Source organism: Aythya ferina (assembly GCF_964211825.1).
Source record: "Aythya ferina genome assembly, chromosome: 6".
Taxonomy (NCBI): domain Eukaryota; kingdom Metazoa; phylum Chordata; class Aves; order Anseriformes; family Anatidae; genus Aythya; species Aythya ferina.
The window spans coordinates 26045496-26059751 of record NC_140303.1 but is presented as its reverse complement, the minus strand read 5'-3'; the positions used below and the strand labels follow the sequence as shown (position 1 = coordinate 26059751).

The following is a 14256-nucleotide window of genomic DNA, read 5'->3' as shown; positions in this document are numbered from 1 at the left end:
CTGCCCCTACCTTGCCAAAGCACTAGAGCCTCTGCTGAGGTGTCGGAGGAAGGCAGCAGGACAGGGCTCTTCCTTCTTACAAAGTGCAGAAAAAGAAAAAGGATGAGTTGTAAATTAGGAAAGAGAAGTTATGTTGTCAGTGGGGGGCTTGTGACTCTTGAGAGAAATGTGTGATGTAGCACAGAAAGGTGAGGCCCATATCACATTGGAGCATTTGGCAAGGGAGACAGGTCTGGATGTGGCCTTCAAGGCTTTACAGAAGAGTTGGTTGGCCAGGGTGCTCTTTGGCCATGCAACTCTTCTAAATTGTCGTCAGCCAATCCCATGCTGTTGTCTAGAGCAGAGGCATAAGGAATGATATACCCTAACATTTGCTGAACATATGCCTACACTGCAGTTCAGCGTGGAGTTTGTGCTGGGCTGTCTATATTTCTTTTTAATTTGTTTGTTTTAGCTAGTTGAGAATGTTCTTTTTTTTACCTACCACTGTGCCGAATTGAGAAGCCAAAAACCTCTCCTTGGAGTTGTGCTCTCTTGCGCCAGGAGGGAATGTGACTCAATTTATTTATTTATTTTTAATTTATTTGATCTGTTTTAATACCCAATAAAGTTGTTGTTTTTTCCAACTGGCATGACAGGGCTCTGGCTATTTTTAAAGAACGTGGTTCATTTGATTTAATCTAATGAATGTTTAGTGCTGTTGAAAATAGCTGGAGCCAGAGCCAAGAATAATGTACTGCAATGTACTGGTTGAACAAGGACTGCTTCAGTCTGCCAATCTGCGTTCCTTCCAGTTGTTCAGATTTACCTGGTTTTGTGAGTAGCATTAGCAGGCAAGGCATATTGATCAAAGAGCTTTTTTAATACTATATCTAACAGTTGATAACATCAGAGCCATGTATTTTGCCACCCTCATATCAAGACACATCAAACAATAAAAACTCTTCTTGCTGTTCAGTGCAGGACGTCTAACCTCAGTTTCTGACCACTTTGAGGGGAACAAGAAATGGTAGTATCCTTTTATTGCACACATTTTTTCCCCAAAGTCACCCCGAAAGTGAGTGTGAGAGTTGGTAATGAATCAAGTCGCCCAGTGTCTCCTGGGCTCTGTGAGCTGCTGTGTAACTCTTGATATCTCCATGAGCTGAAACTAGGCTGTAGTCAGAAAAGAAATGCTGCTGAGTCCTTGCTCCTGGTGTTTCTCACGTTCTGGTTCTCCGCACATCCATGTTTACTGTCCTGCCCACAGCATCTGAGTTGCTCTGTGGAGGTACCTAGCTCTCCTTATTAACTAAGCTTAAATTTCATGCACATTCTTGCACTGTTTGTTTCTGCAAGTTTTATCACATAATTCAATGATGTATTTAAAACTGGGCAAATCCATCTCCCTTTTGCCATCTGTGAGTTATTTCTGTGAGACGGTTGTTTCCCTGTTCCTTCATAAGAAACGAGTGGCTAATACTTAAGCTTCATTGGACTAAAAAAATAAAGCAGCCATAATGCATCTCGCTCCCTGATGGTGGTGCCCGTGGGGATGGATTTTCAGCAGAGATCGCTTTACACCCCAAAGCACGATGTAGGATTGACTCGCATAAGTAACGAACAGATGCTCCTGATGGCCATTATGTTATTTATCTCTATCTTTATGTGATGGGGGAAGGAAGCAGCACCTGTTACAGTGACAAACGTTGTCACTGCTGGCCTGCATGACAGACCTCTGAGGCAACATAGGCCAGGCGTATTTCTCCACGTTGCTGTTGACCCAGATGAAGCTGTTGTATCCACCAGGTATTTTGCCCTGTGTTTCCCTCAGATTTGTCCCTCACTTTATAACCTAAGACAATTAAGCAGCCTCTTCGTGTACAACAGAGCACTAGATACAGTGTAAGGTTTGATATGTTCCAACTTTCACCCCAAAATTTTCATGAAAGGACTGCGTAAAAAAATTGGAAGAACTTATTTCCACTCTACAGCAAAAGTCAGTTCTGCAGACTCTCTCGGATTTCATACAAAAGCAACTCATGCCTGGGGAATTTTCTGAAGCTGTATTTAAGAGCAGACAGAACTAATTTCCTCATCATCCTGACTCAAATGACTTCCCTTCCATCATCGGTGTTGCACAGGGCAGCGCATTTGGCCTGCGGTGCAGACACACTGCTAATAGCCTCAGCTTCAGCTGGGGCGAGTCAGGACCCCGACGTTTCCTCGGTCACTGCACTGCAGATAACAGCAGCTGGGTTTAGAGTGTGGTGCCGGGAGGTGTTTCCTCAAAATCCTGAGAGCTGGGCTGGTTTAGAGCAAGGCTGGGAATGTTTTCCATGACAGGGGACATGGAGGCCATTCGGGGACCGCAGAGCCACACATTATTGCATCCTGTCCAAAAATAACATAAAGAATATAATGTGAACATAGGAAGTGAGGTTAAGGACCCTTTCTAATCCCAGGCAAAAGCCTCCTCAGCCCTCGTCTAGGGCAAGTGAACTGTGCAGAATTATTTTTCCCAATGCGATCTCTGCCACGCTGCTACCTCCTGTCGGCTGAGCTCCCAGTCTGAAGCTGCAGGCCCAATGCAGGTGACAGCACAGTTCCCACTCAAGTTCAGGGCAGAATTTGTCCTCACCCAGTGCTGAAGCTGAGCTAGACTGTGCCCACAGCATGTCTCTTCTTCTGCACTGTGGGAGCTAATTGAAACGGTGTGATTATTAAAAATGTCTTTCGTTCATATCTTGCTTTATTAAATATTTATTGCATGTGTAATTCATCATTGAATATACATAGGTGTATCTTTCTTAAAAGAGTAACTTTTCAGATATAGCCTTCACAATATTCCCAGCATTGTACGTTTGGGGAGAAAGGGGAAAAAAAAAAAAAAAAAAGCTTGCTTCCTCCCCACCTCCCGAATAATGACTTCAATTCCTTCAATTCTGTCTTAATTAAGCAAACAGTTTTTCAGAGCTGAGATTGCATCTTAATTAGGTTTTAAAGTTCAGCTGCAATTACAAGAGCTACAAACTTGTTTTAAAGCCCTCTTGAGACTCTCAAACTTCACCTGTAAGCACTGCTTTACTGAAACTTCACCTCTAAGCACTGTTTTATTGCCATGTGCCGTTGTTAGAACGTGCACTGTATCTCTAAGATGCTCTTTCTTGGCCTGATGGCTCAAGCGTTCCTTGAGGGAAATCAGAAATGAACTTTTTGGCTCCCTCAAGCAACGCTGGGATTTGTTCTCCGTGCCGCTAGGGTTTACCACTAGATGTCCCTGTGAATCCCTCAAACCTCCCAGGTCCGTGGGGTTTTGCAGGAGCCAGCTGAGGAAATCTGAGCGCTGCCGTGGGATGCTGCATCCTCATGGGATGCTGTGCCTTTGTGGGATGCTGTGCCCTCATGGGATCCTGCACACGGGGTGCTGTGCCCTCGTGGGACGCTGTGCCCATGCACTGCTCAGCCTGAGCTCCTGCAGAGCTTATCCTGGCAGTGGTCAGCTCTGCCAAGAGGCATGGGAATTAAATAGTGAAATGCTTCTTTTAGAATGTTTTCTAGTTTCTTAAACAAGAAGTCTTAAAGTTTGTCTTGGGATGGCTTTTAAAACACACCAAGAGTAAGGTTCCAGTGTGCTAGGTGCTGTGTGGACCCTCAGTGAGGGACTGCCCCTGGCCCAGGCTGTGGGGAAAGGGAGAGGGGCAGAAGGGCAGGGGTGCCCCTGCTGGTTCCCCATCCCCATCTTCCTTCTCCAGCTGCTGCTGAGGCCGCTGTTCCCAGCGAGATGCATTATCTGCCTGCTGCAGGCTCGGAAGCCCTGCCTGTGCCCCGAGACATTCCTGTGCATCTCCCAGATAGGCAAAGCCCCAAGCCAGAGAAAGACACAACACAGTGAAGGGGAGACAGAATGAAGGTTCACTTCATCCTTATGTACTGAACAGCGTTGTGGTGCTCAAGGGCAGGAAAATTTTGCGTGCTGCAGGCTTGTTGTGAGGTTGCCAGTGCTTCTAGTGAGGCTGCAGTCAAAGAGCAGCTTGCACACTGCAGGCAGAAGCAAGGCAGGGAGGTTTTCTATTGCAGTTGTGGTGGAGGCAGCCTCTTGGGGAGGGTCTTGGCCACTCTGCTGGCCTGGGGCTGTGCAAGGTGACTCTCCAGGGCAGCTCGAGGGTCTGAAGGATCCTGCCTGGCAGCAACATGCAGTCACCCACCGTGTAGGTGCAACCTCGTGAGGGTTTGTGAAAGCAGTGCTGAAGCCACAGCCCAAGCCTCCTGTCCAAAACCACCCCTTGGCCCCACAGAAGAGCTGCTTCCTCCAAAGCAGTTAGGCAGCAAACCAAAACCTTAGTCCAGACGCCCGGTGTATGGCATCGATACAGCCAGACGGCTCAGGCTGAAGTCCTGGCACACAGCGGCACAAAGCACAGCAACATCTTCGCTCTCAGCTATTCCCTCCCTACGTGTATTTATGCCTGGGAGAAGCAGTTTGTTGGGTTTGTTCAGCTTTCGATACAAGTGTGCAAAAGCTGTGATGCTGCCACTCTGGAATCCTGCCCAACCTCTCCTACCAGCTGCCTCCAGCGAGGTTTGGGCCATTTTTGGCACCTCCAGTTTTCCGTGCTTTAGGTGGAAAACCCTAACGTGACAGGCTGGCACCTTCCAAACCAAGCAGTGCTTTTGGATCTCACGCAGGCTGATCTGTGCTTTGGAAGGGTAAGCACCTAGCTTACCCTGAGCAAAAGGGCTGTGGTGCTTGAGGCAGGTGTCCTGCAGAAAGCAGGCTGGCAGAGTAGTTGGGCAGGGTGGTGCTTCCAACTAGTAAAAGGTTTTAGCTGTCAGATGCTTAAAGCTGAGGAATGGTTCTTGGAGGGGGAAAAATTTTTTAAAAGTTGTTCATTTAAAAAAAAAAAAAAAAAAAAAGACAGCAGCGACACAAGTTTTGCCTTTTGAAAACCTCGGAGGAAACCCTCTCCGCAACATATCAGAGCTCCGGCAAACTTCCTCCCAGGCAGCTCTTTATTCCCAACAACCTTCGGCTGCCTCCCACCCGCTGCGCGCTGCCGGAGCTTTTCCCAGCCCCCTTGCCCATCTCGAGGGGCTTTTCCTGGCGGGGGGAGGCCGCAGCCCGGCCGGCCGCGGACCCCCCTCGCTCCCTCCCCGGCCGCCCGCGGGTGCGGGAGCTGCGCGGCCGCGCTCCGCCCGCCGCCGCCCCGTTGCATAAGGCGGCCCCGCTCCGCCCCTGGAGGTGCGCGTAGGGCTCCGCGGGGACAGCGGCTGCTCGGCCGCTCGTCCCTGGTCTTTTTTTTCTTTTTTCTTTTTTTTTCCTTTCCTTTTCTTTTTTTTTTTTTTTTTTTTTCTCCAAGCGGGCCGGCGGCTCCTTGCCATGAGCAACCCGAAGGCAGCATGAAAGCGGGCAGGCGCGGCTATCCCGCCCGCTCCGGTGTAGGATGGCTCTTGGCGAAGTGTTGCTGCTGCTGCTCCTGCAAAGGTCGGTGGGCAAAAAGGGGATAGATAGGGGAGGGAGAGGGGCCCCCAGCCAACCCTCCGCGGGATGGGGCTCGGCGGTACCCCCGGCAGCATCCCCGCCGAGCTGCCCCGGGTAGGGAGAGCGGAGGGAAGGGGCGGGCGGTAGCCGGGAGCGGTGCCCCGCAGCCCCGCTGGGCTGCAAGGGGGTGGCTGGGACCCCTCCGGGGCTACCGGAGTCCCCTCGGCTGGGAGGCAGCCGGAGGGGCGGGTGGACAGGCTGCGGGCTGGAGTTGCCGGGCTGTGCGTTGGCGTGGCTGGTAGGAAACACCCCGGGACTGCAAGGTCAGCGGGGCAGGGAGAAATATTTGCTTAAATGAGATTTCTCTCCTTCCCTCCCTCCCTTCCCCCGCCGCTAGTCTTTCTTGGGCTCGGGTAGAGCGCCATGCGCTGAGAACATCTGTTTCTCGCAGTTCGCAAATCTCTGAATGGTGATGTGGGAAGGTCTGGGGACGCGGGCTGAGCGGGCTGAGACTGCTGCTCGCAGAGATGTGGGAAAGCCACAGCAGCGGGAGTGCCTTGTGAAAATAAAATAAAAAAAAAAAATGGCTTTTGCAAGGCACACCGCAGCTGAGATGCACCGAGTGAAGGTTTCCCAGCCTACAGCCTTTACGCTGTGATACTGGCTCTTGAACTCGGTCTGGATAGTGTGAGCTTGCTGAGGAGGAGTCGCCGTGGTATTTCAGTGTTTCCTGCTCTCTGAGTGGCCAAGCATAAATGTCCCAAACAAAACTTGTTTTTCTCTTTTGTTTTGAGCTGTTGCTGTTGTTTAAAGATCAAAGCTTTCCAATGCAGTTTTTTAGTAATTCATCTGCAGAGGAAGATGGCTTGAGGATGGGTGACTTGCTTATTTCACGAGGCACACATTTGCAGTGCAGAAGCCCTGTTTCCCCAGTTATTGACCTAGAGTCACGCTTACTTACATGGTGAGAGCAGCAAACCAGAGCTGCTCAGTCTGCCATGGGTTCATAAGATGATCTTTTCCAGGCTGGGAAGAACATGCTACTTCACGCCAAGTAGGGGACTTCAAGGGCTGTAAAAAAAGACACGTAACCTGGTGGTCGGGGTAGGGTTGTAGAATTAAATCAACAGAAAGGTTGTAAAATTAAATCGCTGTGAAAAGCCAAATCTCTAGGACAGACTGTGCTTTAATGTGTTGGCCCACGCAGCACATTTGGAGCAGGCTTCAAGCTCTCTGACATGGCTCTGGTCTTTAAAATGTTGATTCTAACAGATTAACATCTCCCCGCCGCCTGTCCTGCCTGCAGACCTATCCAGAAGGGGGAAAGGGAAGCAGCTGGCTCTTCTCTCTCCTCTTGAAATGTTAACTGTGTTTGCAGTTCTGGTTTACCCAGCTAGTAACAAAAGGTGTTTTGTGATACTGGTCGCTTTATTTCTTTCGTGTCCTTGGACGTCAACTTTGAACAGGCAGAAAGTTGTAAAAAGCTATCTGTTACGCTGCGTTTATTAAAGAAAACCAGAGGCAGTCGGATGGTGGAAGTACTCCGTAAGCATAAGCAGATACCAAACCTGACATTTGATGAGGGATTTGGGTGCCCCAGACTACAGCATCAGCATGCTATTGTTGGCAGCTTCTGCTGTTAAGCTTGGAGATGCTTTTAAAGTGACAACCTGACTCTCGGAGCTTCGTGTATTGTGCATTGTCAGTGATTGTCTTTGCTTTTGGGGAGATGCTTCTTCCCCAGGGCTCCCCGGTCTCAGACTTGCAGTAGGAAGAGAGGTGACTTTGTGTTTAAGATGGATGTGAAGCACCTTAGGGTCGTTCTTGCTGCTGCCCCATAAACCACCTTCCCTTCACCCATGGGAAAGCACCTCTCCTTTTTCCTGGTGACAAATGCCAAACCTGTCTTGATCTTTGCAACAACTGAGTAGGTTTTGTTGTGTCAATAAGAACTTTCTGGTGAGCAAAATGGAGCAGCTGAGTGGGCAGCCCACCCTCAAACAGGGATTATGTTGGTACAAACTGTGTCAGTGCATTTTGTGCTGTGAGGCTTGGAAGTGATGTGGATGTTTGAGCTCCTAAACAGCAATATTAACGCAGAGCTGTAGAAGAAACAAAACAAAACACAAAAACAAACATACAAAAACTAGGTCTCCAATATATCATGAAATACATAAATCTTGTGTAATTGGTCATTTCTCTGAAACATTTGACAGGTAACTTGATCTACTCTATTGCATAAATCTTACCCTGTTATTTGCAGCAGTAGCAACCTTGATCCTGCTTTTTTGCTTGTTTCTCTTGGTGAGTTTCTGATTGCCCGTGTACAAAGCTATTGGGATCCATACAGGGAAAGTGACTGACACTTAGTACTGTTCCCAGTTTTGCTCCGACCCAGATAGTCCTCTACATGAACTAAATAAGGACTACTTCTCTGTCTTTCAGTATGGGGAGACATGAATCCTAATATAGGAGTGCCTCATAGCAAGAGTGTGTCACTTGCTCTCAGCCATAAAAAGGGGTAGTTAAGAGCAGTAGGCTTGTATAGCCTTCAGGCCAAAGGCCTTAATCAGCCAAGAGTGGATAAGCAAGGCTTTTTGCAGTGTTTCTTAAATACACAAATGTAAAGTGATCTGGAGTAATGGGATGCTTCTCAGCACTGCAGAAGTGGCTTTGAAAGCAGACTGATAAGAGGGTTCAAGTTCTGCTGGTGTTCTGATAACTAGACAGTCATTGAACTCTCCTGAAAAAACAGCCCAAGATTTGCGATTGAAAACAACTTACTTTCTTTTAACACTGAGTCCACCTCCTTGTTTCCTTACATGGTTCAGGTTTGAGGCTCCGTTAAAAGGATCACGATGTGGGAAAGCAGGGAAACTGGAGGGACTTGTACTTTGCGAAATGTCTTTACTGAAGCAAAGGAGGATCAGCCGCGTGCCTCGACTGTCACAAGGTCAAAGCTTCATTCCCTGTAATCAGGGAGCAGAGGCCAGGGTTAGGTGCCGTTACCCCGCACTCCCTCCAGCGCAGCTCTCTGCAGCCTGGCTGTGGGCGCACGGGGCTGGCGTCAGGTGGAAGCTGGCTTCCAGGTTGTAATTAACACATGAGGGTTGTAAAGAATTTATGATTCAGATTTAACCTAGACATTAAATTCTGGGTGTTGTATTATAGCCATATTTAAAGGCCATCTCTTTGCAGTAGTCCAGCTCGTTCAGGTCTATCTCTGCCTGCAGTACGCTGGGCTCTCAGTGCCCTGCAGGGCACTAGGAGCAGGGGAAGCATTATCAGGGTGCAGGAATTGCTTCTCTTCGAGCACAAGGAAGATGTTCCCAGCTACTGGACCTCAGAATTTGGCTATGAGTGCACCATGCGCATCCCAAAGGAAAGGGTCTGTGGTTAAAAATAATCTGTTGTCAGCATAATTTTGCAGTGAAACATCTTACACCCCTTTCTAGGTAATATCGTGTGGCTACAGGGTGGCTTTAGGGGAGGACATAAAACATGTTTTACTTGAGGGTAGCTAGAGACAGGGAAGATTGATTTAGATGGATGTGCTTGTTGGTTTCAGTGCAGAACATGTCCCTCTGCCTCCTTGAGCAGTTGCTCTTCCGAGCAGGCTGCCAGTCATATCCCAACTTTTCTTTCCAGAACAAAATAAAGCTAATCTGAATGTCAGGCCTTTAATCTCAGTGCATTAAAAATGAAAGATGGGGTGGCTTAGTGTCTGTGCTAAGCTCCTGACAAGGCTCTTCAATTCCTGGTCCCTCTGCCTTCTCATCTCCTATCCACAGCTTTTCTCTTCCTTCTGCATTCTTTGTGTTACTGTCCTCTGCTTCTTTCTTTCCTTTCTTTTCCTCTTCTTGCTATCCTCCTTCGAGTCTTTGATTTGTTATTGGCTCGGTCTGATGAACCTTTTCGCCGTAGGATTAACAAAGTTCGTTTCTCCTGACAAGTGTGGTGGTGACTAATGTGCAGGGAAGGGAGCTCAGCCAGCCACCTTGTACATCTTTGCGAGCTGGTCAGAAACAGAGCCTTAACTGGAAGTTGGGCAAACTGGCATGATTACAAGGGCTGTCAACAGCATGTTAATAAAAGTTTTTTCTTCATTAGGTAAAAAGTGAGATCCGATGCTGCTTTTTATAGAAGGTGCTGACATCGTGTTAGAGTGAGCTGCAGGGCTTTGCTAAGGGAACTGGTACCTTAGTGCTGTGTGGTAGCAAGACAGTGATCTGCAGTAATATGTTCGAGCCCATAACATTTCCTAATTTGAACATATTTTATTTAGTGTTTCAGGCCGAGCCATGGTTACACTGTGTAAAGCGCAATGGAATGCGTGGCCAAGGCAGTTCTGTCAAAATTGAGGCAGAGGAGAAAACAATAGTAAAATGAAGGGTGTCAACCAAAGTTTGCTTTGTTTCCTGGTCCTTCCTGAATAAGAAATATGAGGAAACTGTTACCTTCTCTAAATCTACTTGGTGGGTAAAGTCAGTCTGTTGCTCGTTAGCTGCACCTCCGTAAAGGCAAGAGGATCAAGTGTGCAGGTTTTGTGAGGACGCCGGCATTGGGCTCAGCTCTTTCTCCTGGCAGGTTCACAAGAAACCTGTGGTGAGGTTTGGGAGCGCTGTTAATGTCTCCTTCCAGTTCTAGTAAGAGAAAACCAGTAAGCCCATGACAGGAACATCCCTTCCAAGTCCTGCATTTTCCCACCTCTGCAGGCTGAGTCAGGAGTTGGAGCAGGTTGTGGCAGAAAGTTACTGTAGGGACGGAAGAGCTGATGAGAATGGTGCTCGGCTGAGCAAGCAGGATTAGCATGACAAGGTGAACACTGTTAGCAAAGCACCTGTGCTTTCTGTTGGTGCAGAGTTGTGCTTTCTCGTGCCTGCTTTGCACGCTTTGGACAGTGTCCTGAGCTAAGCATGTCCAGAAGGTGTGCCTGGCAGGCCCCCTACCAGTCTTTTGGGGTAAATGAAGACTCATGGGTCTGAACCTCTTAGCATTTGTGTGTCCTCCCTTGAACGTGGCAATGAGACCTACAGAGATTTTGGCAGGGGAAGTCACGAGGCTGATAAGCTGAACATGAGCAGTGGAACGGAAAGCACGGCCGCTGCTGTCTGTGATCTGGTGTTGTGGCAGGCTGGGGAGCAGCAAGCTCTGCTTAGGATTAATTAGGTACAAGTGTGCTAAATCTTACCTCTTTGTGAGAGTATTTCTGGGGGGTAGAGACACGGCTCACCGATACAGCCTTTCAGTGGCTCTGTGTTGCCGCCATACAAGCGCGGGAGGTGTGGGGTATTTCACAGGGCTGGTGGCTGCCCAGGGCTCCTTTGCTCGCCACACTCACCAGCTGCCAGCCACTTTCTATAAACCTGATGTTCACTGCATCAATGCCAAAGTTCAGGATGCTTCACCAACTTTCTGTCAGTTTCCAAGATGCCAGTAGTACAAGCATTATTTTTCTTTTTTCTATTTTTTTTTGCAAATTGCATGCACCACTAGATAACTCTAGCTCTCTTGCCGTGAGCTAGCACCTCATCCCCCGGCTTTGTGTCTCCCTTTCGAGACGGATCTTGCAGCCTTATCTTTTGAGATGCAGCCATATACAGGATGTAACAGCAGTTGTACAGAAAATAAACGTTCAGATCTTAACTCATATGAGTAAAATAGACAGCAAGAGCTCCTATAAAGATCAGTTTTCAGTTACTAGTCTGGGGCTGAATGCATGGGGGGATACTTATTATTCAGATTGCTGCATTGTTTTCGACTTTCATAAATTCATCCAGCGTTAAAGAAACATGGGGTTTGCTTTTATTCAGTCAAAGCTCCTAAACTTTCCATTCACACCAAGAAACATATAAGAATTCACAAGGCTTTATTCATCCTGTCAAAAGCCTGAAGAAGGGAGACTTTATTCTAAGGGGAAAAAGAACAGATAATTGTGAAAAATATAGCTTGGGTAACTCCCTGCTCAGTTCAAGGAACACGGGGTAACTAAGCATGCTGCTTTCCTTTAAAAATAAGTGCCAGACAGATGTATTGTTTAGGAATTCAATGCACGGATGCTGAAATAAAATCTATCCATTTTGAAGTGAAAGAAAAAGGGCAGCAATTTCACATGACCCAAGAAAGATTTTGTTGCTTTTCCAAACCGTTATGTTTCAGCATACACCTTGTTAAAACTTTTGTATGTATTAAGAAATCTAATTTATCATTTTGAAGTTAAAAAAGAAAAAACATTTGAGTCTAAAAATATCATCAATATCATACTACTCAAACACAACTGAGCACTGTTACTTTTCAGTGTAATTCTTTTCTGTTAACAGGCTCTATGAAAATATTTTGATTTTTTTGGCAAAAGTTGCAATTTCTTTTCAAAAGAGAAGAATTGGTTGGGTAGGTAGTGAATGCAGGGGGAATCTATAGAAGTGGTTTTCAATTTGTACGAAAATCCAGTTCTCTGCCAGTTCAGCCACTGCATATCAGTTGCTATTGCAGAACAGTTCAACTGCAAATATTGAATCACACAATTCAGCGTGATGTAAAAAGTATTTTCAAAATAACTATAGAAGCACATCAGACTGTTTCCTGAAAAATAAATAAATAATATTCTGTAGATTATAGGTAGGACCTGAGCATGTGTGAAGAATTATCAGAAAATACCTGAGGAGATATGCTCAAAAATGTCTCCCTTGGCTAATGTTCTTTGCCACTAGAAAACCACAAACCAAAAATCAACCTGTTTGCTTTTAGTTCACGTTTGATGTGGCTGATGATGCTGAAACACAATCCATTCCTCAAATTAAAGGTGGCTAGTGCATCCCATTAGCTCTCCTGTTGAGTTTGATGTGCCACGCGATCCATCAGCCTCTGTCCTGCGCTGTCCTCATCAGACTGAGAACGTGGAAGTTACACACGTCACCTGGGCTCCTTACAGATAATTAAGATAAAATATGAAAATGTAACCAGTGAAGTCCTAATGACACAAAATGGAACCTGCAAACTGAATTACAGCAGTTAATAATAGAACAGCTACGGGTATTTCTTCTCTTTGATGGGGAGAGAGCCATTAAATATGGTTCAGCTTATGTATTTGTCATTGGCTTTTCTCTAAGGTAACATCCAGAGTATTACATTGCAGAAAGCCCCACGCAGCTCCGGTTGCTCAGTACTTTTGGAAAATAGAACAAATACATCTCGTCACATGAGGAGTTGGTAGTTTCTGTCCAGCTGCCCCTGTTGCACCCCGATGCACTTGGTTGCTCAGTGTGCTACAGCCAGTGTTAGTCCTGGTACAGCTCAACAGTTGTGAAATCTTGGCTCCCTGTGAAATTATTTGTCAGGCTGGGCAAGTCCATAAAGGGTGAAGCCTGGGAGCCAGACCTGCTGCTAACCCATTAGCAAATGTGGTCCCAAGGAACCAGAAGATGGTTACTGGTGGAGGTTTTATGTTCTGTTCTGGGAGTCTGCAAAACAAACGTGAAAATGTTGCATCCCTGTGCTCTGGAAAGCACAAGTAGGTTCTGTATGTCAGTTTTGAGCAAAAATCCTTTGTTCACTTCCACAAGGCAGCTCAGAATTAAACATTTATGAAAGAGATGGACTCTTTGCCTGGAATCAGAAGGGAATGGGTTTAGTGGCCCTGGAGGTGTCTCTACGGTTATGTACCTGGACATTTTTCCATGTTGAAATTTTACACGGAGCAAGTAGCTCTGAGCAAGGAGAGCAGAGTGACACATCCCAAGTTATGGCTAAATCCTCTGAGGACACTTTTTCTTGCAGTTTAGGCTTGCTGACAATTACAGGTACAAAGTATAGCAGCTGAGGATGTGCCCTGGTGTGCTGTGTGTGTTTTTTTTTCCCTCTTTCCTTCAAAAAACACAAGCAGCTTTAGTGAACAGACAGTTCATACATCCCCAGGCGTGCAGTACAGTCCTGACCTATCTGACAACATGCTGCACTTCAGTGAGTGCTGTAAAACTTTCTTGGGATCACATGAAGGAACAGGTGACAAAATGGGCATCAAATAATCACCAGTTCAAGCTTCCAGATTTCTGTCTACCCGTTGATTTTGACCTTTTCATAGGCCCGCGTGTTTTAGTATACAGACCACGCACATACCCAAGGTGATGTTTCTCAGCAGCACCAGAATTAACCGTGGCTAAAACCACGTTAGGGGTGCAGGCAGCATTCAGGTACGTGTGTCCCTTCACATCAGCCAGGCCTTGTGGCAGCCCTGAGCCCCCCTGCCCGTGCTGAGCTCCCCTGCAGACCAAGGCCCCAGCCGCTGCGGCTGCGTGCGCCCAGGCAGGCTATGGGGAGTGTTGCACAACCCCGTATAATTTAACCACATGCTGAATAAATACACTTTTGAGAACTCTTTTGAAGAGATGTTGCCTAATTAATCCTGCAGGGGGTATAATATGTATATTTTTGAAATCCAGTTTTAGCATCATGCAATTAGCTTTTATGGCCTAAGGATTCTGATTTAAGACATTCTTTCATTACCAATGGTAATCTGTTTTAATTAGAAATGCAAATGTATTTTAGATCCAAATGTATCTGAGCAGTACAATGTAAAAAGATGATTCACAGCTAATGCCATTGAAGTGCCTCGAGTCTGGTATTCATTACACCTTCTGTAGTTTGAACCCTGAGGATCAACACGATACTCAAACACGTCTCTCAGCTGAAGTATGTGGAGGTTGAATAGATTTCTTTAGGAAATAGAATAAGTATTAATCAACGGGGATCGTTTTGAGGGCAGCAGAAGGAAAATCATAGCTTCAGGCAAAAAGGAG

General features: G+C 46.7%; 1 protein-coding gene across 6 annotated transcripts in view; it reads left to right on the top strand.

Annotated features, from left to right (window-relative positions):
* The window catches only part of KALRN (kalirin RhoGEF kinase), a 496625-nt gene that overhangs the window by 419921 nt on the left and 62448 nt on the right, over positions 1-14256 (top strand). The window contains exon 1 of one of the 6 annotated variants that reach the window (XM_084524617.1): positions 5033-5464. The exons of 3 other annotated variants lie outside the window; for them this stretch is intronic. In XM_084524617.1, coding sequence (XP_084380743.1) covers positions 5380-5464 — 85 coding nt within the window. In that variant the 5' untranslated portion in view covers positions 5033-5379. Of the gene's footprint in view, positions 1-5032; positions 5465-14256 lie in introns of those variants that run through there. 2 more of the 6 variants (XM_084524618.1, XM_084524619.1) reach the window with 2 other exon arrangements.